The sequence below is a fragment of the Dioscorea cayenensis genome, chromosome 11 (genome assembly GCF_009730915.1).
Source record: "Dioscorea cayenensis subsp. rotundata cultivar TDr96_F1 chromosome 11, TDr96_F1_v2_PseudoChromosome.rev07_lg8_w22 25.fasta, whole genome shotgun sequence".
Lineage (NCBI taxonomy): Eukaryota > Viridiplantae > Streptophyta > Magnoliopsida > Dioscoreales > Dioscoreaceae > Dioscorea > Dioscorea cayenensis.
In genome coordinates, this window is record NC_052481.1 from 21350689 (window position 1) to 21374961 (window position 24273).

Below are 24273 nucleotides of genomic sequence, written 5' to 3' on the forward strand. Positions count from 1 at the left end.
AAATTTCATTGGTTGCTTGCTACATATTTGTCTATTATCTACTTGCCTGTCTCTACAATTAGGCTTCGTCTTCTTCCTCCTGAGTGACTCTTTTTTCTTCTCATTTTTCAAAGCCATGAAAGTTTATCACCTTAGCTTACCTTCTATGCCTTTCTTGTTAGTCATCTTCCTTCTTGTTGTTCAGCTTTGTAGCTCATGCCATGGCAGGAGAATTACCATTGAAGTGGAGAAGAGATTGAAAGGTGATAATTCTCCAACATCCACAGGGTTCTTCTACAACTACAAGATATCTCCATCTCAAAGCCATGTCCAAGATGATTCAAGCCCCATGTTTGGTATGTTTGAAAGACTTGTACCTCAGGGTCCTAATCCACTCCATCACTAGTAAGGTATCTTCTTCTAACTCTTGAAAATTTGACTTTGAGTTCTAGCTTTAGAATTCAGATTGCTTTGGAACTTGTTCTGGTTTATAACTTCATGATTTAGCAGACACTGTCCACTAGCAAACCTTCATTGTTTGGCACAAATAATTGGAGCTTTCCTTTCTGCTCTGGAATCAATCTATTAATGTATAGTTTTTTGAATTTTTAAATGTTTAGCCTATTAAAGTTTGGTAAGCTTAGTCACTTGATTAGGAATTTTTAAATGTTTAACTTATTAAAGTTTGGAAAGTTTAGTCACTTGATTAGGTCTTTGTCGTATTGAATTATCAGACGGAGAAGGAAACAAAGAGCCATTGATGCTTTCACTGAAGACTTGTCAGTGAGAACAACAAACAAACAAAATTTTATTTACCAGGACTCCATGCTTCTTTATAAGTCAGCTCTATGAGAAAATTTACATCTGAAGATGAACCAATTAATTATTCAATGATTACTGATCAATTAATGGCATCCAAAGATTCCAAACCACCTCTAATCATATACCGACAAGTGTTTCGAAGTTTTAATCATTTGTTAATCATACATGAACAATAGAATAATAGTTTCCATTTCTTAATTGCAGCACATGACTGCAAAATGCAGTAACATTTTGAAAATTTTTTTTCAATGTTTGGTTGCAGGTTGAGTTGAAGAAAGTAAAAGAAAAGATGAGAAAATAAGGAGAGATGTTTTTCTTGTGTTTGATTGCATGAAGAAAATGAAATGGATTAGAATATGAAAATAAAATGTAAAGATGAATAATTTTTCCTTGTTCTTTTCCATTCCTCATTTTCCTTTCTTTTCTTTTACCTATTTTTCAGCTTTGAAATCATTGTAATTTGAAGCTTTTACGCACTGTATCTATGAAATGAAAGACCATTAATCATTATTATTATAGACATCTTTATCTGTGTAAAATTATGCCGACATTTGTTTGTAAGTCTATTTAAATAATTTTTAATATTAATTAGGATTTTAAGTTTGCAATTGCTTTATATAGTATATAGTACATTGAGAAATTATTTCCTTTTGTGTAATGGTAAATGCTAGAAAAATATTTTATTCATTCTGATCCAATATTGAGTTAGATTTTAATTTTTAAATTAGTTATATAATATATATATATATATATATATTATATGTTTTATGGGTACCTATTTAACTAGACGTTGATGGCGATCATAAGATTATGATGGTTGCTATTTGTGGATGCAATGCGCAAATTTTACTGTTGATAATTGTATTGCTATATAGTTAGATACTGTTAAGTGCTGAGAATACTGGACAGTAATTATTACATACAAATTTGATAGTTACTATGTGACATATGTAGATTTTACATGCTCTAAAATTGAAATCTAATTACATTTTTGAGGCTAGCCCTTCATATGTATATATATATATATATATATATATATATAGAGAGAGAGAAAAATCATCTAAGTAAGTCCATAGATTTGAAATCTAAAAACATTTTAAATCGGTTGGATCATCATCTAACGGTTATTTGTTTATAATAAATACTGTATAATTTTTTTTACTATTTTATAATAACTGTACAACACTGTAGAACGCGGTTTCCAATGTTTATAATGATAATAGCCGTCGAATTACTATCCGATGGCTATTGTGGACATCTTTAAATAATGAGATCTATATATATAAGAAAAATATTTTATGATTTAATATAGGGATTTGGTTGTGTATATGGTGGTATTTATTAATCATAAAATTATTTCGCATGGTTAGTAGTTTCTATGTCAAGTTTGATTTTAAAATATATTATAGTGGTAACAATAATATTTATAAATAATGTGTAGTGTTTGGGGATTATTAAATATATTGATAATTTTCTAATTTTTTTATTTACGTACTTCAATTTTAAATTAAAAATTAAAGCTTCGTGACTTTGTCAACTACCCGACCCACATAGTGATGGACACAGTCTTTTCAAACAGTAATAGAAAGAGAAAAATATGATAAACATCATGCATTGTTTTAATAAAATTGCAAATCAGTTAATTATGAAATTAAAAGATTAATATTATCCACTCATCTAATGCATTCTTACATAATATTAATGAAATTAATATAAAAATAGAGATAAATGTTTTTTATTTCAATAATAATGATTTTGCCCCAGCCACATACAACGTTATCGAGCTACAATTTTAGTGTATTTCAAAATTTAATTAAATTTAATAAATGAAAAATATTTAAAAAAACTAAAAATCAAACTTCTACCAAAATAAATAAATAAATAAATAATCATACATTAGTGGTATTGGTCTATTAAAAAAAAATGTGAAACATATAAATAATTTCAAGTTTAAGTGTCATTGGATATAATGGTGATAAATGATGAGTATGAATGCAAGTGGGGGCAGAAAATCCCCACTCCCCTCGCAAGGACCCATCTGACAGAGTGGAGATTTCTCAAAATAGTCCCCCATGAGACGGAAAATGGGGGAAATCTCTTCCCCTCCTAATGGGGCAAGGGAAGGGATTACTTTCCCGCTCCACTCCCCGGAGGAATCCTGCGGAATCCCGACAAAGAGTCCCACCCTGCTGGGATTCTCCAATAACAAAATTAAATTATATATTTTTATTTTTATTTATTTAAAAATATTCAACCAAATATTTGGTTTTTTAAAATTTTTTTGGTATTTATTATTAATGTTTGAGTAAATTGTTGGTTTGGTGGCCAAACTTCGATCAAACCCATTTATTATTAATAATAAAGACAGGGGCCAAAATGCAAAAAGAAACCCTAAAAAGGCATCGATAGTGAGAAAAAAAAAGAAAAGAAGCGTGGTTTTGTTCCCTGTGTCCATTGGAAAAAGGAAGGTGAAGAAAGCATATATTCTTTTATTGAATCCTACTCAAATCGACAAATTTGTTTGGAGCAATCTTGGAGGGTAATTTCTCTAGTTTTTTTTCTTCTTGGTGTGATCATTCAAGAAAGGGAGTTTTCTAGAGTTATTATTTGTATTTTTCCATTATTGGTGGTGATCTCAAGTGTGCATCTGCTTGAGAGTTTTTTGTACTTGTTGATTTTGATAGTGGATTTGATTCGGAGTTTGGCCCGTGGTTTTTTCCCTCTGAATAAGAGGGGTTTTCCACGTAAATTTTGTGTCTGCTTGATTGATTTCATTTATTGTTCAGTTTAGTATCCGAAATTATTATATTTACATCAAGAAGCATTTGCTGTGCAAAACTCAACATAAATATGGATGTCTCCCTTATTCCAATACAAGGATAGGGATCCCCATTGGAGCGTGAGTGAGGGAGAATTTCTCTCCCTTATTCTAGCATAGTTATGGATTTGTTTTTGTCGATCCAATAGACAATAAGCATAAAAGTTCTGATCATATAATGTTTGAATTGATATTTTGGATGCGCTTGGGTTTGATCGAAGGTTAAGGTTAGATTGATTACTTTTTTTTTTTCTTGCAATGTTTATGTTTTATTATCATGTCCACAGGGGCAACGCTTGTCTGAAATTCCTATCCAATTGTACCTAATGAAGATGTTGCTTGGTAGTGAGCCTCAGCTTCTTGGTGAGGGAACTTCCATGGTCTACAAAGGCCAGCTGTTGAAAGAGTTTGTAATCAAATGATGCGACAGTCGTGTATATATATATATATATATATAGTTTGCACGGTTGATTACATGCAATGGGTATGGTTTTTAATTGTTTATTAATAGGATTTGGAGTACTCTTCACTGTTAGGTGATAATCTAGCCAAAGTTGTTGGATATAATTATCTAAATAATCCTTTTACTTTTTCAAACTTATGCTTTTAGTCTTTCACTTTAAATTATAACATTTTAGTCCATTTACTATTTTTAAATGAGACATGTCAGTCCTCATTTTTTTGATGGTTTAGGGTTTAGGGGACTGACATGTTAAATTAAAATTGTAGAAGGACGAAAAGGTTACAATTCAAAATAAATGGATTAAAAGGATGAGTTTGAAAAAGTAAAGGCTTCTCTGAAGCTGAGAATGACAGTAAAAGCTTGTTGTTGTTGAGTTACAACTAGAGGGGAAATTAAACGGTTACTTGTGTAAAGGTGAGTTGCTCTTAATATAGCTTGTGTTTATGGTTTTTGGTCTATTTTGTTTACTAAATATAATAATTTATTGATATGCACTTTCGAGAGCTTATCAATGGCGGCAAGTGAAAGACTTCTCCCTTATTCCGATGTAGTCATGGATTTATTTTCTTCGATCCAATAGACAATAAATATGAAAATTCTGATCATATAATGTTTGAATTGAGATTTTGGATAAGTTTGGGTTTGATTGAAGGTTAGATTGATGTTTTTTTCTTGTTTTTTTTTATCTTGCGATGTTTATGATTATCTTGTTCTCAAGTGCTTGTTCTTGATTTCAATGTTGATCCATTAGACAATAGGCATGAAATTTGAAATTTTGATCATTTAATGTTTGAATTAAAATTTTGGAAGCGTTTGAGTTTGATCGAAGGTTAGATTGATGTGCTTTTCTTGTTTTTCTGCGATGTCTATGCTTAATTATCTTGTCCGCAAGTGCTTGTTCTTGATTTCAGTATTGGTCAATTAGACAATATGCAATGAGTATGGTTTTTAATTGTTTATTTAATAGGAGCCGGAGACTATTACTGTGTGTAAAGGTAAGACGCTCTTGACATAGCTTGTGTTTATGATTTTTGATCTATTTTGTTTACTAAATATAATAATTTATTGATATGCACTTCAGGTTTAGTAAATATAAAAAACAGGGACAGAGATCCCATTCCCCGCTTTGTCTGTCAGTCCCTATGTTTAAGAAATATCAGTCATTACTCAAACAACTGTCTCTTTTTCATCCAAGATGATATAACCTAAATCACTTCTAAAATAATAATAAAAATAAGATATTAACATCACATTATTATACTCAATATTTTTTTACTATTATTTTAAAAGTGATTTGTGCCACATCAACATCTTGAACGGAAAAAGAAATGCTTGAAAATAAAAAGACACAACAGACCAATTATAATAAGTGACTAAAGGGTCATATTGATTATAATAGAGGGATTAAATATGGTATTAAACTTCTTTCACATATAAATACAAATATAAGTGAAAAAAAAAATATTAAACTTTTCTCACATATAAGTACATGTAAAAGTGGAAAGTAATAAAATAAGATCCAACTTGTTTCCTTTCCTAAATAAGTTATAAGCACGTTTCTTTAGCGCATACATTTTTTTTAATCTATTAAATTAATAATTTCAATATATAAATATGTTTTTTTTATTGTGAAACGGTGTTCAAATCTAGGCCGTTCATCAGGTGGATGTTCAGACGGTGATGATCAGAAATAAACAATGGGCCCTCTCCCATTATAGTAACGGGCAGAGAAGATGACCGTTCGATCTGGATCAAAGTGGGTGAGATGTCCGAATCTCAAAGCTTTGGAGACCGTACACGTGGCCAGGAGTCCCTTGTCCATAACGGCGAAGAGAAACAACCCCTCTTCAACACTGAGAAACAGTGCATTCGAAGTTGAGAGAGAAAGAGAAGAGCTTGAGAGGAAGAACGAGAGCTCGAGAATGTCGGGAGAGAAGCCACCAGAATGGCTTCCCGATGGCTGGATTATGGAGATTAGGAAGACGAGGACCGGCTCCATGTACCGAGTAACCCCTTTGTGGATCCCTTTCAGTCCTCCTTTTACGGTTTCCTTTTGCTATCTTTGCTCAAACCGTGCATAATCTTGTTTGTAGATTGGAAAGTGGAATTCTTGTTGCTTTTTGATGCTATTTGTGATGATTTGTTGTTGATTCTGTATTTTGAGCTCTGGATGTAGTGATTTGATTGAGATTTTTGGTGATAATAGACGTGGATGGCGATCGCTGGTGTTGAACCTATTTGCCTGTTGTTTATTTGTTACTTCAGTGATTTTAGGGAAAAGGAGAAATTTTTACAACTTTTGTTGTGATGAAATGGTTGCTAATGGTTGTTGTTTGAGAATTTGTTTTTCAAATTTTAGTTGAACTACTGCATTTTGAATGGTTGAAATTTTTTATAGTGTTAGAAATGTGGGGAATTAGTTTGTGAATATAGTTTTAGCTTTCAGTACATTGAATAAAAATGTATGTAGATTATGCTTGATTGAGTATCAGCATAGTTTTGCAATGGGAGGAAGAATGAATTTTGCTGTCAAGGACATAAAGGGGGAGCACAATTTGCTGTTGTGTTGAAAGAATTTCAGGATGCTAAAATTTGCAAGTGTTGTGTGGTTTCATGCAGGATAATTGGGCCCATTCTCATAAATAGGTTGTTGATCCTGGAGTAATTCACATTCAGGAGTTGTTAGATTCTGATATTCTGATGATGGTTTTGCCACAAATAGCATACATTTCTTTAGTTATTTGACTTATATGTCGGACTTTGCTGCATTCCACATTTGCAATGATTGGAATGGATATACGTAAGATTATTGGGGGTTGTGCTGGCACCTCATAATTTATGAATGCTTACCTCTATAATGGTTCATAAAATGAAATGCATGTCCATTTTGGAGGAGTATAAATCTAGTCTGTTCTTCAGCTTGTCTGTCATGCCCTTAAATGACTGATGGAATTGATCAGATGGAGACTCATAAACAATTTCCGTTAGAGTGGAATTAAAAATTTAAAAATTCTAGAAACTTTGTCAGAAGAAAATTGTGCCTTTTTATTCCCGCCACTCCCAGATGGTTGAGTCTTAACATAATTCTTTTGCAGCTAAAAATAAAGTATTATTTATTGCTTTTATTAGCAACATGATTCACAACTGAAACAAGATATAGCAATCAACCTTGCCTATGTTATGGTTGAATATTGATATTCCCTCCTTCTTGAGCAAAAGTACTAATTGTACAGTTGCAAAGCAGTGAAGACATTAGCTTTCCTTCCAGACATCTAACACCCCTAGCCTTCTACCTCTACATCATCCATTGGATTTTCTCTTGTTTTGATGTTTTTAGCAGCATGAATATTTCTCCATTTTCTTTCTTTAGAATGACAGAAAGAAAATGGGAATGACTACCCTTTGTTGTATGCATGTACTCAGTGCTATCACTACCCTATTCTTTGTCATATGCATATGTTCATTGCTATTACTACCCTACCCTTTGTCGTGTGCGTGTATTAATTGTTATTACCATCCTATTCTTTGTCGTATGCATGCACTCATTGCTATTGCCACCCTACCTTTTGTCATGCGTGAATGTACTAATTTCTATTGGCATCCTACTCTTTGTCGTATGCAGGTATTTGTAGTTGTTTGAGATCACTTTGGCATCTCCTGTATGCTATATAGATATATAATATAGCTAATCATTTTGGTAACTGATGTGCATTTTGTTTTGGTTTTTCCTTTTTTTTCAGTGCTACTTTGATCCATCTACTGGTTCAAAATTCTATTCAGGGAAAGAGGCACAGAGGCACCTTAAAGATGGAAAGCAGTGTAGTACCAAGTCTAGTCAAAAGAGAAGCCAAAATACAAATCTTGATAATGTTTGTTCTTTGGCTAATATTTATTTTCTATTCTTTCTTTCCATTTTCAGATCTTGTTCATTCTGTCTTTTTTTTTTTTTAACTTTCAACTGCTATTTGTGTATACATTAAAGAAAAGACCTGTATTTGTGTTCATTACTAGGTAATAGCACAATTTGAGCACTCTCCAGATGGGCTGCCGCGTGGATGGATTAAAGAGACAAAATTCAGGAAGAGTACTAAACAAAGAAGCGGAATGAGAAAAGACCCGGTATTGTTTTATTTTCACTGTTCATATTTCATTGAGAATCTATAGCTTTTCTTCAACATGTATGCTTTTATACATGTCCATCATGGGATAGTTTGTAATGCCTGGGATTCAATGTCAACATAAGCAATGTTCTCTTTGATTTGTGCTAAATAAATATTATGCTTTTATTCCATTCCTAGTATATTTACAATTATGGTTGCTTTGTATTTCTTTTCATTTTAATTGTAAAATTTGGCTCAATATCCATGCATACATGTAATTCTACTCTGCAAATTGGCATATACAGCCCTCACACAAAACAAGATTTTTCATGGGAGAGGTTATTAGTTTGAACTTGAAGTTGAGACAGGAAATTTTTTTTTGCTTTATATAGTTTATAGTTCTTCATCTATGCATTTGTTTTGTGACGAACTAATGCTTGTATATGTCTTGTCTTTCGATTGTTCATTAAGAAGTTTTATCACTTTAGTGGTCATTCATGATAAATTTGCGCAAGAATGTCTCCAGGACCAGTCAACTTTTACCAGTTGCAGGCCAGAAACGAATTCATGAGATTTCACATTGAAAAGAAATGATGTAATTTTTGTTGAGAATGTGTACCATTCACATTACACATATTTATTGACTGTTGCCTTTGGAATTTCATTTTTCTCTTCAGTTGCTTCATTTGGTTTTACTACAATATCATCCTAATTTAGATACATTCTATTTGTAGCTAATCTGCACTTGCAGAAGTTGCTAAAAAAAATCTGCTTATATTTGCCTTGCTTGATTTGCCTGCTACAGTATTACACTGAACCTGTGACTGGTTATGTATTCCGCTCACTGAAGGACTGTGTTCGCTATATTGATACTGGAAAAATTAGTAAACATGCATTTTTACCAAAGAACCTGCAGAAGAGCAACACATCTTCCTCAGACATGGAGTCCTCTGTAAGTTTGGAGGCCATTTACTTTATCTATTGTTCTTTGTGTTTCCTTCCACTGTTCCATCTTTCTTCCTCTTTTCTTTTTTATTTTAATGTTTTTCTTCAATCAGTCTATATTTTAAAGACATGCAACTATAACCACCTATCTTTGCTAGATTAAAAGTTAAATGTTGAAATATTATTTGATCATTAAATTGTTTGAATCTGAAGGTGCGTTTAACAGAAGGATGCTTCAAAAGATATCAAGTGTATCCTTCAGGATGAAAATATTCACCTCTGTTTTGCCTCTAAACTTTTATTTTTATAGCTTTATAACATGAGAGATTTATGTTGTTTGTTGCCACTAGATTTAATTCCTGATGGTACTTTTTTCACATTGATTGTTTCAGCTAGGGAATTTTGATCTCAAGGAACTGCTCTAATGTGTTGCCTTTTCTCTGAACAGCCACCAAACTCAGATGAAGAGATGGCTGAGGTGGTTGAGGAATTGCCTGAAGGGTCCAAATCTCCATCTCCACAAGATCGTTCAGCACAATGTAAAGTCCTTAAACCTTGTTACACTTCCAATCGGGAAAAAAATTAACCCAGTTGATAGAAACTGTAGCTTCGGTTGTTAATCTGAGACATTTAATTGTTCTGCTCATAATACCAGTCCTGTGTGCATAATTGCAGGTCAAAATGCTTCTGATTCTGCCTTCACAACTCAATCAACTGTCGTACAAGAAATGAAGACAAGGACCGGAAGTGAAGAAGTGGTGCAGTCAGTTACCGGAGAGTGGTCAGAGTCTGTGAATCCTCCAAGTGATGAGCCCTTGATGCAATCACATGGTACACAACAAGAACCATCAGTGAATGAGCAACTGGAACTTTTGAGCATCACTCCAAAGTCCACGGTGAAGTCATCCAAAAGATCCAGGAGGAAGTCGGAAGTAGAGCAGCTGTTAGAGACGCAAACTAACATTGAAGATCTGAACAAGTTTGGACGAGGAAACAGTCGGCTACCAGTGACAGAAAGCAAGAGTGTGAATATGGAATTAGAGCCATCTGCCGAGAAGTCATCACTTCTTGAAGATACTCATTCTCTCTCTGTCAATCAAGAGTCGAGCAAAGGAGCTATGAAACACGGAAACAGTGGAGCAAAGGCTCACAAAACAATCACCGGTCCTCGTCGGACGTCAAAGCGGTTGGCTATACTTAATTCTGTGCAGAAACCCGACCTTCAAACTTCAGACATTCCTCAGCAGATCATTCATAGTTCGTCGAAGAAAGCAAAAGAAGTAGCACCTCAAACAGAACCTGTACTAGTAAAACCAGATGCTGAGACTGCTGAACAGCCAGCTGACTTGGATAAAATACTTGCAACCCCCTTCAGAGGCCCTCTTGTAGACATAATGGCATGCCCATGCATTGAGTTTGCAGTCAGGACTCTAACTAATGATCTACCGGAATTTGACGGCTCACTTGATGAATATGTTCAGAGCCAGCTCATGTCGCCACCGAGCTCTCATCCCAGGTTCTTCAGTTTCTACTGCTCCTGATGCTCAAGATGGTCTCATCCCCATTACTGCAGTTGTAACCAAAACTAAACAGGATGAGCAGCCTTGTTCTGCTGACAAGATGACAAAGAAGGTTGCCAGAAGACCAGGTTAAACAAGTAGTATATATATATATATATATATATACACTAGTCTAGTACTATTGAATTATGCATTTTGCTTATTAGAAAAAAAAAATCCTTAGTTCAGGTTTTTCATTTTGGTTTCAGTTTTTGCTTATCAAAAGAAAAACCAAAACCTAGTTGAGGTTTTGCATTAGTTAAGGTTTTTGGGCTCATCAAAAGAACAGAGTAAGAAACTAAACCTAGTTGAGGTTTTTGGCAGATGTTGTAAAACATGCTTTACTTATCAATCAGAAATATGTACTCTGATCCATTTTGGGACTCTTCTGTGGGAAGTCATGTTGTAAAGCAAACTGATGTTGTAAAAACTAATTGAAATAATTTAATCTCAGTGCTCTCTTATTTTTCCAGAAAAATCAATGATTTGATCTCAAATTTATTTACACAATCTTTCCGTTAATTATCATGCTTGCACTGTTAAATTAAATACCTGAGATTGTTATTATCATAAAAAGAAGAGATCAAATATTTATTTATTTTTTAAAAAGTATTTATATTTAATTTCAATAGATTTGGGAGGATAAGTCTGTAAACAAATTTGATTATAAAAATGGGAAGCAAATCTAAACTGATAATGATAACGCTCTAAATATAAAAAAAGCGGCACTTCATCACATCCAACGGTTCATATCGAATCCAGCCCTAACGTCCACCAAGCGCTAGCGAGGCTATATTCGTAATTTTACGTCTTTTTAGCTGACGTGGCGAATCGCGCCGTTAGCTCCTGGCCCACCGCTACAATTCCTGAGGGCAAAACCGTCATTTTAAGTCGGATACGAAACGCCCGACCTATTTAAACCCTCTTGGCTCAAAACTCTCACCTTTGGTCCTCTCTCTCTCTTTCTCTCTTTCTCTTTCTCTTTCGCTCTCTCGCTTTCGGTCTTGCTCTTCTCCGTTGGAACTTCTCGTTCCCAAAGAGATTCGTCTTTTTGATGATATATTTCTAGGTTTTATTTGGTATATTTTATGAGAATTTTGGGAGCGGAGTATCCAAAATAGGGAGTATTTTTGGAAGTCGTAATCTTTGAGAGATTTGTTTTTGGTTTCTCTGTTTTTAGTTTTTTTGTTTTGAATTTTAAAGAAACCGCCATAAGCTTCCTTTTTTAGGGTTTTGTTTGTCCGCATAGGGTTTGGGTCTCAGGGTTTTTGATTTTTGAGTTGGAGAAGAAGAGTTTTTGGTTTTGTAGTCAGGTGTCTTTTGTTTGTGAAGATGGTGAAGAAGGAGGAGATGGAGGATTGGAAGAGAGAGAAGGTTCAAGATGTTCAGTTGGCGGTACAGATGAAGTCGAATAGTGCTCATAGGTTTGGTCTGATTAGTTCTTTTATGATTCTTAGTTAAAGCTCTGATTTTTCTTCTTCTTCTTCTTCTTGTTTTTATTGATGTTTTTGTTTGGGATTAGAGACTGTTGATCGGTTTAGCTCGCTATATGTTCTGTTTCAAGTTCTAGTTTTGTGATTAATCATTGATCCTGGTTCTTCTTGATTGTAAGATTTTGCTCAGGATTTAATTCCGTTTTTCTTCTTTTTCTCATCAGGAGCAATTTACTTAAGTCTTTTCTTACTGTAAATCTCGCAAGATGTTTTTTTTCTTCTTTTTATCTTACTTTATTCAAAGTGTAATCTTCTTTCAGGAGTATGTAGTATGTCTGTAGTATGTTATTGTGATTCTTGGTTACCCAAGTTTTCAATTTGGTTATGATCACTATGGTTTTATTAGTTTTCTTTGTTTGCTTTTTATCAGGAGAACCATTGGCCGGACTCGAAGATCATCAAAAGGGGGTTGGACAGAGGAGGAGGTCATTTATTTTTCTTATTGTAGCCATGTAGTTTTTCTCTTTGTTTATCTTGGCTTTCCCTAAACAATGTGGAGATCTTCACAATGATCATAATGTTGTCAACACTTTTTTAGCTGCTAAATTTTTCATAACAATTATTGGATTGTTTGCCAAGGAATTTGTGTCATGTGTGACCCATCTTTCTTAGTCTCAATATACTATGATAATCTCTTTAGTTATATATTTTGTTCAATGTGATTCCTATATTTTTTAACATATACATCTATCAGGATGAACAATTGATTAGAGCTGTGAAAAAATTTAATGGGAAGAATTGGAAAAAAATAGGTGAGTTCTGGCTTTCCAATTTATATTACAAAATTTAGTTCCTGTCATCTTGAATTCTGTGCTACTAACAAATATATATATATACATATATATTGTACAAGCTCTTCTGTCCTGTTTGGTTTCTTTCAAGTACTTATTCATATCTCATCATTCTAGCTTTTTTGCACAATTCTATGAATAATTATGTAAAAAAAAAAATGAGTTCCAAAAGCTGAGATGATTCATTTTTTATTTTATATTCTGAATGCTTTTTATTTTGCAATGTCTCTTTGTGAGACAATTTGTCTTCGTTCCCTCATTTTTGTGGCAGTGGTGTATCTTGTGCCAATCAACTGTCCCAAATTTAGATTTACGTTTAGTGGTTTAATTGTCTTCAGTAGATTTGTTTTGAGGTCAAGGCTTTAAAAATTCCTCTATATGGTACTTCTTTACATTGGCTATTTGTCAGTGCCACCCGTATGTTCTGGCAAGTATATAGTTTCTCTCATTGTTTACTCATTCTTGAATTCATATTGTCTATCTGTGCAAATTATTTGTTAAATTTTTAATGAAGTTCCGCTTGAAATTTTCACACGTTATTCTTAACAATTTTTCCATTGTGAAATGTCTTCTGTAAGTTTGGAAGTATAAAATATTGCTTGGTATAAAAATAGTGTTCTAGTTTAAGGCAGTATACTTACTAGGAACACTACTGATATAGCTCTGGTTTAGAGGGAGAACTCAAACATTTAGTTTTTTTTATTAAAATTTAAATTACTAGGTTTAAAATCTTTCTAGTTTCTGCTTGTATTTACGTTTTATCTAATTTATTCTTCTTCCTTGGCAGCTGAGTGTATCCCAGGCCGAACTGATGTTCAATGCCTTCACCGCTATGATAAGGTTCTCAATCCTAACCTGATCAAAGGGTCTTGGACTAAGGAGGTGCGGTTGAATTTCATTAGCTGATAGAGTTGAATAATTCTCTTTTACTGTAGATTACATATATAGTACTCTGGTTTGATACGCAGGAGGATGATCTTATTAGAGGACTAATTGCAATACATGGTACTAAGAACTGGTCTGTCATTGCAAGCTGTGTACCAGGCAGAATAGGAAAACAATGTCGAGAAAGGTATGCTATTCTTAAGCCTGACAATAACACAAAAACTTGAAATAGCAAAATCATATATCAATTAGTCATTAAGAGTCATGGTGGAGTTTAAACAGATCTCATTATCAAATTTTGAGTTTTCCCTTGGAGATGGAAAAGTTATACACCTGGTTTCAGCGATGGGGAAGAATAAATTGACTGATCTTAAAGGAGATCTTCTATAAGCTCGCACAGTTCGATTTAAAAAAAAAAATGCTTTTGCTGTATCATTTTAAAACTAGTATATCTTTTTAAAACTAAGGTTTTTGAGCTATAACTAGATTTGGTATCCTCCTGACACTTGGAGGCAGCTAATGGGTTGTGCTTTTACTGCAGTGCAACCACATATTGTTCAGAGTCACATTACTTATAATCAGCTGATAATTTATTTTCTGGACTAGATGTAAATATATGTAGATAAAAAGCTGTGTTATGTTCTTAGCTCTTCTTGTGGCTTTGGCCATTTGTCATTTATAAACCTTTGTTCTCAATGGTTGTTAAATGAACTAGTTCAGTTCTGAAAAGTGTATCTCTAGTTACAAATGCAATTGAAATCCTGTACTTCTTAATTTGTTTGTCTCATTCAGATGAAGTTTTTATTTCACATTATTTCATTACTGTGTTTAACCATTGAGATGAACTTGTGTTGCAGGTGGCATAATCACTTGAATCCTACAATTAGAAAGGATGCATGGACTAGGGAAGAAGAGTTGATTCTAATTTGCGCCCACAAGGAATATGGCAACAAATGGGCAGAAATAGCTAAGCGTTTGCCTGGAAGGTATTCCTAACTACGCACTTCAAATTTCCGTTTTTTTCCTCCCTCCTTTTGGAGCTCAATGACATTACCTTAAGTTAACAAGAAAAAGCATTTGATTTGGTTAAAGGTATTACCTAACAAAATCAATGAATTACCTAATTTTCCTCATCTAGGAGCCTAAAGTTGTTTAAAAAATGGCATATTGTTAGAGAATTTTTTGTCTGAGGAACTTCTCTTAGAAATTTTCTGAACTTGTAGGGTGGCGTTTTATTTATTTATTATTTTCATCTAGAGGGTCTGTACTATGAGTCAATATTGGATTTTACTTTTTAAAATACCAAATGGTTCCAAAACCCTCCAATCTGATTTTTTACATAATCATTATCCTAATTGGAATTTTAACTGATTGCCATGGTTTTTTAGGAACTGGGCATTTTTCTTTCTGTTTTACAGTTTGTATCCGTTTTACTATATGTTGAGTATAACTGCTGATATGGATTGTATATTCAGGGCGGATAACTCTATAAAAAATCATTGGAACTGCTCGGTGCAAAAGAGACTCGGTTCAATTTTAGCATCCGTTGCTCCTAGCCAACCCATTGGGCTTGTTGCCCTAAATCCAAATAACTATTCACCCAAACCAGAAATCCTCCCAACAAATCCTACAGAGCAAGATATCAAGGACATAGCACCACTTGAACAGAAAAGTACTCAGGATAAGCTCTTATGTGCTTCCAAAGAGTGTTCAGTTTATCAGGACACTAGACTGGCATTGCAGAGCTCTATCTGTCAACCTGCTTTTAGTAGAAGAAGTTCGGATGCCGTGGTTCGAACAATTTCATTAGAAACTCCTAATTTGTGGACATTAGATCACAACTACAGGACAAACTTAAGTGAGTTTCTGAAGCCTCTACGTTTGGAAGATAAGAGTCCTGCAAGTGTGCTCAGTAATGCATTATTCAAGGATTCGCCTCGATGTAGCACTGGCCTTTCCCATCAAGGGACTAAACCATGGTTCACTAAGGACTCTGATCATATTGATGCTTCAGATAATTCACAAGATGCTAAAGTTCTTCAGCAGAGAAATTATAATGATTTTGGAAGGCAGTTTAATAAGATGCAAGATACTACACATGAACATCATGGACTAGAATTTGACAGAAGTGAGTCCAGTATCAGTGGTGTGAAACTTAAGGACAAAATTGTCACAAACTCAATGGCAACCGACTCTTGTGACTGTGATCAAATCAGTAGAACACCTCTATGTTGCAGCAAGGTAAATTCTGGTTCACCTTTTGATACTCTGCAGTTGACGTATGCTGAAGGTTTGCCTTCGAGTTCACAAACAACTGACAAGGAGGTTGCCGCAAAACAGGTATACAGCCCAATTAACCATTCCACACCATCATCAGACCTTTCACCGTGGCTTGGTTGTACTCCAAGCAGTACAGAATACTTCTTGAGAATTGCCGGAAGGAACTACGAACATACTCCATCTATTATCAGAAGACGTGGCCTTGATAGTTCGAAAAGGTTATTCCCAGAAAGCCCAAAGAAAGCTGTTGGTCGAAACACAAAAGTCTGATAGTACACATGATTCTGATGAAAATGATGCTAGCATCAAGAATGTGGATTCTGAAACTAAACATATAAATAAGAAAAAATTCCTGTTTGATCTCAACATTCCTCATGTTTCCGGTGAGATGGAGTGGGATGGTTGGACAACATGATGTGCTAATCTATATTCCAATTCAGTGGCACCATCAGTTGGTAAGTGTGTTTTTTTAAACTTTATAAGCATCTTGTAATGCTGTCAGTTTGTGCTGTAGTGGTTCATGGCTAGCTTTCTTAATTTAATTGTTAATTTCTTGTTTCTTGCAGTAGTCTTTGATTTACTCAACTGGAGGTTGTTGGTGGTGAGCAGCACAAGCTCAACTTTCTTCTGCTGCACAATGATCATGCCAAGAACAACCATTGACATTCATGTAGATTATTCGAATAATTAGTCAGTCATTAGGATCAGTAATTGATTAAGGATTTGGGTTAGAATAACACCATTACTCTCTTGTGCCAGATAAAACAATGAAATTCAAAGCAAAACTGCTTTTATTCTATTCAAGAGTATGAATGAAATAACTCATTCTGGTTTGTGTTATTTGTTGAATTTTTTCCTTAAATTGTTCTTTAGATTCATTTTTGAAGTAGGAAAATGAAGATATGCAGCAAGACTAAATTAGTAGTCTGAATTATACAAAGTAAAACTTAGTTCAACTTCATAGATCATTACATTAACCACCACATCTACAATATAATGACCACTTCATCAAGCAATCTTATTTCTGATGTGGGACTGCTTAACTCAAACTCATTTCTGCGTACACAGCAACATTGCTATATCCTTCTCATCAGATCCTGGGCTTGATGTTCAGACGATTGCCAACCTTATCACCCAGAGATCTATCACACTGCATTCATAATCACTCTTGTTTTTAGTTATTGTGATCAATCAATCTAATGAAATGAAAGCAGATAAGTGAGAAGAGAAAGCTCACCTTGGAAAGGTATGTAACCCAGATGTTCCGGAGTTCATAGCTAACCTTTGGATGTGCTAATGCTTCAGCCCAACGGCGAACAAATCGTTCTTGCCTGCCAAATCAATGAAGTTAGTTCAAGTTGTTAAGGAATAATTCATGTTAATTGCATTTCGATCCATTACCTGTCAGGAGCCCAAGAACGGTATCGCTCTCCAGGCTGCTGGAAATCATTCGGCTTCGGAATTTCCGTCTGCAATGAACCAATACATTCATTCAGTATCATACAAAGAAGCCAATGAATGAACATCAGCAGTAAAGAAGCTCACCTTCTCCCTTCTGCCAGTGATAATACGGTTCGGGATCGGAAACCGCTCAGCATGTCGAACAGTCGTATGCCTCGAAGGGAAGTAATCCACCTACAACCAAAAAATTCACCACTCTCATCAAACACCTAACATTGGATCAGCAGCCAAAAGAGTTGACAACTCAATTATGCATCTACCTCCTCATTCCTCTGCACAATGTTCATAGCACCATCATACTGATTGTTATGAAATGCACACTTGGGAGCATTAACAGGCAGTGTCAAGTAATTAGGACCAAGCCTATATCTCTGAGTATCTGCATAAGCAAAGGTTCTACACTGAAGCATCTTATCATCAGAGTAGTAAATCCCTGGCACTACCAGTCCTGGACCAAATGCCAACTGCTCATTCTCAGCAAAAAAGTTATCAATGTTCCTGTTAAGCACCATCCTCCCCACTGGTTGCAACGGCAGTATATCCTCCGGCCATGTCTTTGTATCATCAAGTGGATCAAAGTCATACTGATCCTCCTGATCAGGATCCATCACCTGAACATAAAACCTCCACTCAGGATAATTCCCGGCAGCAATCGAGTCATACAGATCCTGCGTCGCATGGCTGTGGTTCTTTCCACCAACAGTAATGGCCTCATCTTCCAGCAAACATTTCATTCCACATGTCGGTTTCCAGTGAAACTTCACATAGTTTCGTCTTCCCTGCTTTGTTCACAAAATGTGTATGTATTCACACCGAAAACCTTCCATGTGACGGTAGTCAGACGGCACACCGACATCGTCAAAAAGGAAGAAGAATGTGTGCAAACTCTCCGGCAGGTGAGACAAGAAGTCGAACACTCTCCAGTATTCTTGGATATGTGATTTCGGGTTCGGTTTGAATGCATGAATCACATCAGGGAATTGGATGCCATCTCTGATGAAAAACACCGGAAAATTGTTCCCCAGCAGATCCCAGTTGCCCTGCAACATATGTACACATTTATATAAAATTCAACATGATACTACACAAGAAACATTAGCTCATTTATATTGTATGTATATCAATTACCTCTCTGGTGTAAAATTTGGTGGCGAAAGCCACGGGGATCACGGATAGTCTCCGGGGCTGCCACGTTCATGGATGACGGTGGAGAAGCGGACAATGACCGGAGTCTGAACACCGGGAGCACGGAGGAAGTCGGCACAGGTGAGGTGAGTAACATCATGGGTGCATTCAAAGAAGCCTTTGGCACTGGCTCCTCTTGCATGAACTACACGTTCAGGGATACGTTCTCTTGCAAAGTGAGCTATCTTTTCTAACAAGTGGTAGTCCTCCAAAAGAATTGGCCCTGTAATTAATATTTTTGTATTTTTTTAAAAAATATATATATAGTTAATATAGTATTAGAGATATGTAATTAATTAATTAATTAATTAATTATTGATAAATGGATTTGAAAAAGTTTTACCTCTGGGTCCAACTGTGAGGGCAACGTTATCATTCCAAACAGGAGCACCAGCATTAGTGGTCATAAAGGGTGTGTTATGAGCACTTGATGGAACATGCTGAAAATTATTTTTAAAAAAATCATTAACAAAATCATTAACTTTAGTTTAAATTTAATTATGATATTATATGTATATATATATATATAAAGGTTAATACTAATCATAAAACTTAAGGAAAAGATATTGATGTGTTTGTAAAATAATAAGATCATGATTTCAAGTCCACATCTAGCAATCTCTAAACTTGGAGATATATCATACAAGAACAAAAGTAATTAATTTTCAGATCCTTTTCATGCCTGATCTCTCTATATATAAAATAAGCTAAAATATAAAATAAAAACAAGTTGACAACATGGAAGTACTGGAACAGAAGACAAAAAAAAAAACAAAAAAAAAAAACTTTAAATTTTGTCATAAAATGGAGATCAAAAGAAAGGAATCCATTTAAAGAACTTGAACATCATCAGAGAAGCTAAATAAAAGATAAATATATAAAAAATAAAGAAAGGAAGTGATATTACAAACCTTAGTTGGATCCATGGCTTGAAACAAAAGAGGATTGAAAGCAAAGCAAAGAAAAGCAAAGCTTGTGATATGTTTGATCACTAGACTCTATGGAGTGTTATATACTGGTGTGATTATGGTCACCACCCGGTGAGGTTTAAAGAGGTTGATTTCGGTTAAGGCCTTGGCCCATGTAAACCTACTGATTGAATGGCCCACCAAAATTTGTGGTTTATTTGGATGGTCAGGCTTACCGGGCCCCACCACAAAAACTGACTCAAGCCCGAGCCCGAATGAGTTCAGATGTGGAGTTTTCCTTAACTCCATTGGTTGTATTACATCCAAATAAATGACTCTGTGCTCTGGAAATATAAACAAATCTTCAAGCGCAGTCTGTACTTTTTATTATTTTTTTTTTTTTATTTTACAGGATGAGTGGCTAGGTTATTAAAAATGGCAAGAGCATATTTATAGGCTTTCTTGTGGTTGTGGCTGGGCCGTTTTATTTTTTTTTTGTTGTTTTTTTGTGCTCTAGTGCCTATGTTTTTATTTGTTGTTAGATCTATTTTTGAAAAAAATAAATAAATCATTTCAATTACTTAATAGAAAGAAGTACGACCAACCACTAGATGTGACACATAACGAACATACAGCACAAAACGAAACACAAGCCAACTACAAGATATACAACAAAAGGTGAAAATGCACACCAGGCTAGAACCCAGCCCAAACCCCACAAACTCAAGACGATCTAGCCAATGAACTGGTCCCTCGCCTCCTCGGCCAACAAGTCAACACTAGCATGCTCCGAGCGTTGTCCCAGCAGCTCCAAACTACGTCTAATAGTGGAAATAGAATCTTCAAGTTTCTCCTTACCACCTTTTGACTTTGGTGAATACCACAAAATAATCAAGCGATTACATTTCAACATAATGGTACTAGCATGCGCAACTTTATCATTGAAAATACGATCATTTCTGGTAAGCCAAATATTCCACGCAATAGCTTTTACCACACAATCCCCCATTGCTTTACACGACGGCCTTACATGGGAGCGCCAAGTCCCCCAAATTTGACTCATGGACAACGGAGGATCAGGTAGATGAAGCAAAACGAATAAAAAAATTCTCACATAGAATTAGCGAATGAGCAATGGAGAAAAAGATGATCAACAGATTCAACTCCTCCATCACACATGACACAAGTTGCAGTCGAGCAACTTATTGCATCTTCTTTTTTCAAGATTTTCAAGAGTGAGAATCTTGTTTTTCCAAACCAGCCAATTAAAGAGGTTGACTTTCCTTGGACAACTACCATGCCAGAACCATCTAGCAATCGAACAACGCAAACCCCAATCATTAAGAAAGTTATAGAAAGATTTCACAGAGAATAACCCCATTCAAAGTAAGCGACCACCACTTCTTGTCTCTGTTACTCACATAACAAAAGCACAATAGGTCCCTAATCGGTCTCGTTTCAATGCATAACGAGAAAGGGGCTTCTTCAAGCAGATGTACCGATTCCTTGAACGTGGTCTTATGATTCTGGCAATCGCGAAACAAATCTGGGCACAAACACATCGGTGCCCTGCCATTAATCCACCTATCTTGCCAAAAGAGAGTCTCCTCTCCATTGTGAACAATTTGACTAATACAACTTTGCAAAGCTGGTAAATTGTTAGTCACTCCTTCCCAAAAGTATGAGATCCTCCTAGATTGCCTGAGGGATAAATTCCAATTGTCAATAATAGAACTATAGTTAAATTGAATTGCAGCAGCTCCGCTCCAACTCCGATCAATCGCGAATTTCCACCACCATTTCCTAGCAAAACTTGATTGAAAATGCCTAAGTTCAATATACCCCACCACCTTTGGTCCCAAGCACAACAAAGATTAGGGTTCTGATCATGTGTCAATCCGTCTTGAAGTGGGTATCCACGTGACTTCTCCTAAACAGTTCAGGTTTGAATTGGCTTGGTCAACGGTTGAGGGCTTTAAGGACTTAGTGCATCAGTGGTGGTCGGACCCTGTGTTGGCGGGTTTTGGGGCGTACGTTTTTTCAAAAAAAACTTGCTTTCTTAAGGGAGAAACTACGGCATTGGGCTAAGTTTAATTTCGGCTCTATTAAACTCAAGAAGCTTGTTTTGTTGCATGAGTTAGAAGAGCTGGACATTGTTAAGGAATCTAGATGTCTTTCTCCAATTGAGGCTGGAAAGGATGTTGAAATTCAAGAGAAACTAGGGGAGATCTAAGGTCAGGAAGAGATCTATTGGAAGCAAAAATCAAGATTGTAATGGTTAAAAGAGGGTGATGAAAATACTAAATTTTTCCATGCGATTGCAAATGGACGTAAAAATCGGAATTTCATACCAAAGATAACAACATGTGATGGTATTTTTACTGATCGAAAGGACATTGGAAACATTTTCGCCATGAAGTTTGGTCAACTGTTTGGGAAAAAAAGGGACTTCCGCTGTAGAATTGATTTTGAGGAGCTGTTGGAGAATAAAACGCCGGTCGATCTGTCTGCGTTGGATCGGCATTTCATCTTGGAAGAGATCAAGGAAGCGGTTTTCAGTCTGGGTGGTGAAAAAGCACCAGGACCGGATGGTTTTCTTATACAATTATTCAAGAACCATTGGGATACGATAAAATGGGATCTTTTGAAGCTTTGTGAGAATTTCTATTCTGGGTGTGATAATCTTGAGAGGATCAGTTGGGCTTGAATTGCCCTTATACCCAAAGTTCCTTATCCTGAGGAGACGGGTGACTACCATCCCATTAGTCTTATAAATTCTTCTCTGAAAATCATCTAAAAATTGCTTGCAACCTAGGTTAGGAAAGGTGATGAACTTGTTGGTTGACAATACACAATCGGTTTTTCTAAAGGGGGATGTATTTTGGATAACATTGCAACATCGGAAGAACTGATTTTTAATATTCACAAACGGAAGCTACCGGGGCATATTGCTCGTCGTGAGAGGATTTGGGGGAAAATGGGTGAGCTGGGTTAAAAATATTTTGCTATCTTCAAAGGCTACCATCCTTGTCAATGGATCCCAGAAAGGTTACATTCGCTATCAGAGGGGTCTTGGTCAAGGAGACCCGTTATCTCCTCTACTTTTTGTTCTGGTAACGGATGTACTTTGCGAAATGTTTTCACGTGCTTTGCATTCTAGGGATGTAGTGGGTGTTCCTCTTGGAGATCCGGGTAACAAATGTAACCTACATTATGTGGATGACTTGCTGATTTTAATGACGGGTATGGAGGACCTTCGTATTGTTAAGCTGATCCTTTTTGTCTTCCAAGGGATGTCTGGACATGAAGTTAATTTTTCCAAGACTTGCTTGTACCCAAGTTCTTTGGGTAGGCTCCCCAGTCTTGCGGCTGAGGCCACGTTAAATTGTGAGGTTGGAAAATTACCGGTGACCTATCTGGGGATACCTATTTCAGGGAGACGGCCCCGTAGGCAGGTTTGGGAAGGTCTAATAGAGAAAGTGAGTAGGAGACTGTCTTGGAAAGCGCAACATCTGTTGTTGGGAGGTCGACTCACTCCGATAAATTCTGTTCTATCGAGCCTACCAACCTACTGGATGTCTTTGTTTAGATTGTCTTGCTGGGTCATCAAAAAGATAGATCGTTTTAAGGAGAGATTTCCTCTGGTGTGGACCAGATCTCCGGTTTGGGTGCATATTGGTGAGTTGTTAGATCTAACTGCCATTGGAGGTTGTTATTTCTTTCCTTTGAGTAATGAATGTGGTTTATTTAAAATATACATATGGCAAGAGTGTGCCCAAGTCTTAACGAGATAAGTGGAGGCGGAGCCTATGCAAATATGGGTACTGGAACCATCTACTGACAATCACTACTCACTCGCAAAAATATACTTTCACCCATAATTCAAATTCTTATTACTTGAGAAAAATTTCAATAAAAACTCGACTGCTTGGTTGATTCATTTACCCCAAAGAAATGACACATAATTTCAGATTGGCTAAGATTTTTTTCCCCTATTGGTATTACTAAGGGATAAATGGTTCATCACGGACAGACTGTCGTTTTTTTTAAGGGCTGTTATAATAATTTTCTTATAATTTGCGTTTTTCCCATATTTTAGTTTTTTTTTTTCTCACTGCTAGTGGATTGCTGGGTATTTTTTTCGTCTCTCACTATTTATTTTTTTTTTTGCCTTTTTAATGTTTAATAAAGTCACAGATTCTCTATTTTTATAGAAAATATGAATGAATTATAACTTAATTATCTAACTAAATTTAGATTCTGATAACGAGTTTGTTCAAGAATAAATGAGCTAACTTTCTTGTTGTATATATATATATATATATTATTTTTAAAGTTACGTAATTTTCTATAAATAAACTAAAAGATTAAAGTTGTGACCTGATTTTTCTAAATCTTATCTAGACAGTTTGTTTTCTATTTGAATGTTTTACTGTTTTAGTTTATATAAAATTTTCAAATAAATAAATAAATAAATACGTGATTACTTTTTTTACTTGTGATTGGCGCTCAAGGAGAAAATTAATGGAAGAAGTTTCTCTGTCCTTTTTTTTTTTAAATCTATAAAATAATATTTAGTTTTTT

The 24273-nt window shown here is 35.3% G+C and overlaps 3 protein-coding genes across 5 annotated transcripts; 2 read left to right on the forward strand and 1 right to left on the reverse strand.

Moving 5' to 3' along the window:
• Positions 1-5948: 5948 nt before the first annotated feature.
• Positions 5949-10976, forward strand: LOC120271494 (methyl-CpG-binding domain-containing protein 13). The gene is made up of 6 exons (XM_039278174.1): positions 5949-6088; positions 7823-7951; positions 8094-8201; positions 8988-9134; positions 9576-9666; positions 9803-10976. Exons 1-6 carry the CDS (start codon positions 6005-6007, stop codon positions 10666-10668), a joined length of 1425 nt encoding a protein of 474 aa, XP_039134108.1. The 5' UTR covers positions 5949-6004; the 3' UTR covers positions 10669-10976.
• A 678-nt stretch (positions 10977-11654) lies between these two features.
• On the forward strand, positions 11655-16910 carry LOC120272044. Of its 3 annotated transcripts, XM_039278766.1 has the most exons (9): positions 11655-12110; positions 12550-12604; positions 12874-12931; positions 13758-13852; positions 13939-14042; positions 14713-14841; positions 15331-16096; positions 16196-16590; positions 16702-16910. In XM_039278766.1, exons 1-8 carry the CDS (start codon positions 12019-12021, stop codon positions 16403-16405), a joined length of 1509 nt encoding a protein of 502 aa, XP_039134700.1. In that variant the 5' UTR covers positions 11655-12018; the 3' UTR covers positions 16406-16590; positions 16702-16910. The 3 variants fall into 3 exon arrangements, with proteins under 3 accessions (XP_039134700.1, XP_039134698.1, XP_039134699.1); XM_039278764.1 differs by having other exon boundaries at positions 15331-16590; XM_039278765.1 differs by having other exon boundaries at positions 15331-16590; positions 16705-16910.
• Positions 16911-17038: 128 nt separating this feature from the next.
• LOC120272046 (catalase isozyme 2-like) lies at positions 17039-19810 on the reverse strand. The gene is given in 10 exon segments (XM_039278767.1): positions 17039-17285; positions 17373-17466; positions 17537-17604; positions 17681-17770; positions 17857-18636; positions 18725-18751; positions 18753-18779; positions 18781-19004; positions 19125-19221; positions 19693-19810. Coding segments are annotated over 10 exon segments (1482 nt in total). The 5' UTR covers positions 19708-19810; the 3' UTR covers positions 17039-17225.
• Positions 19811-24273: the final 4463 nt, after the last annotated feature.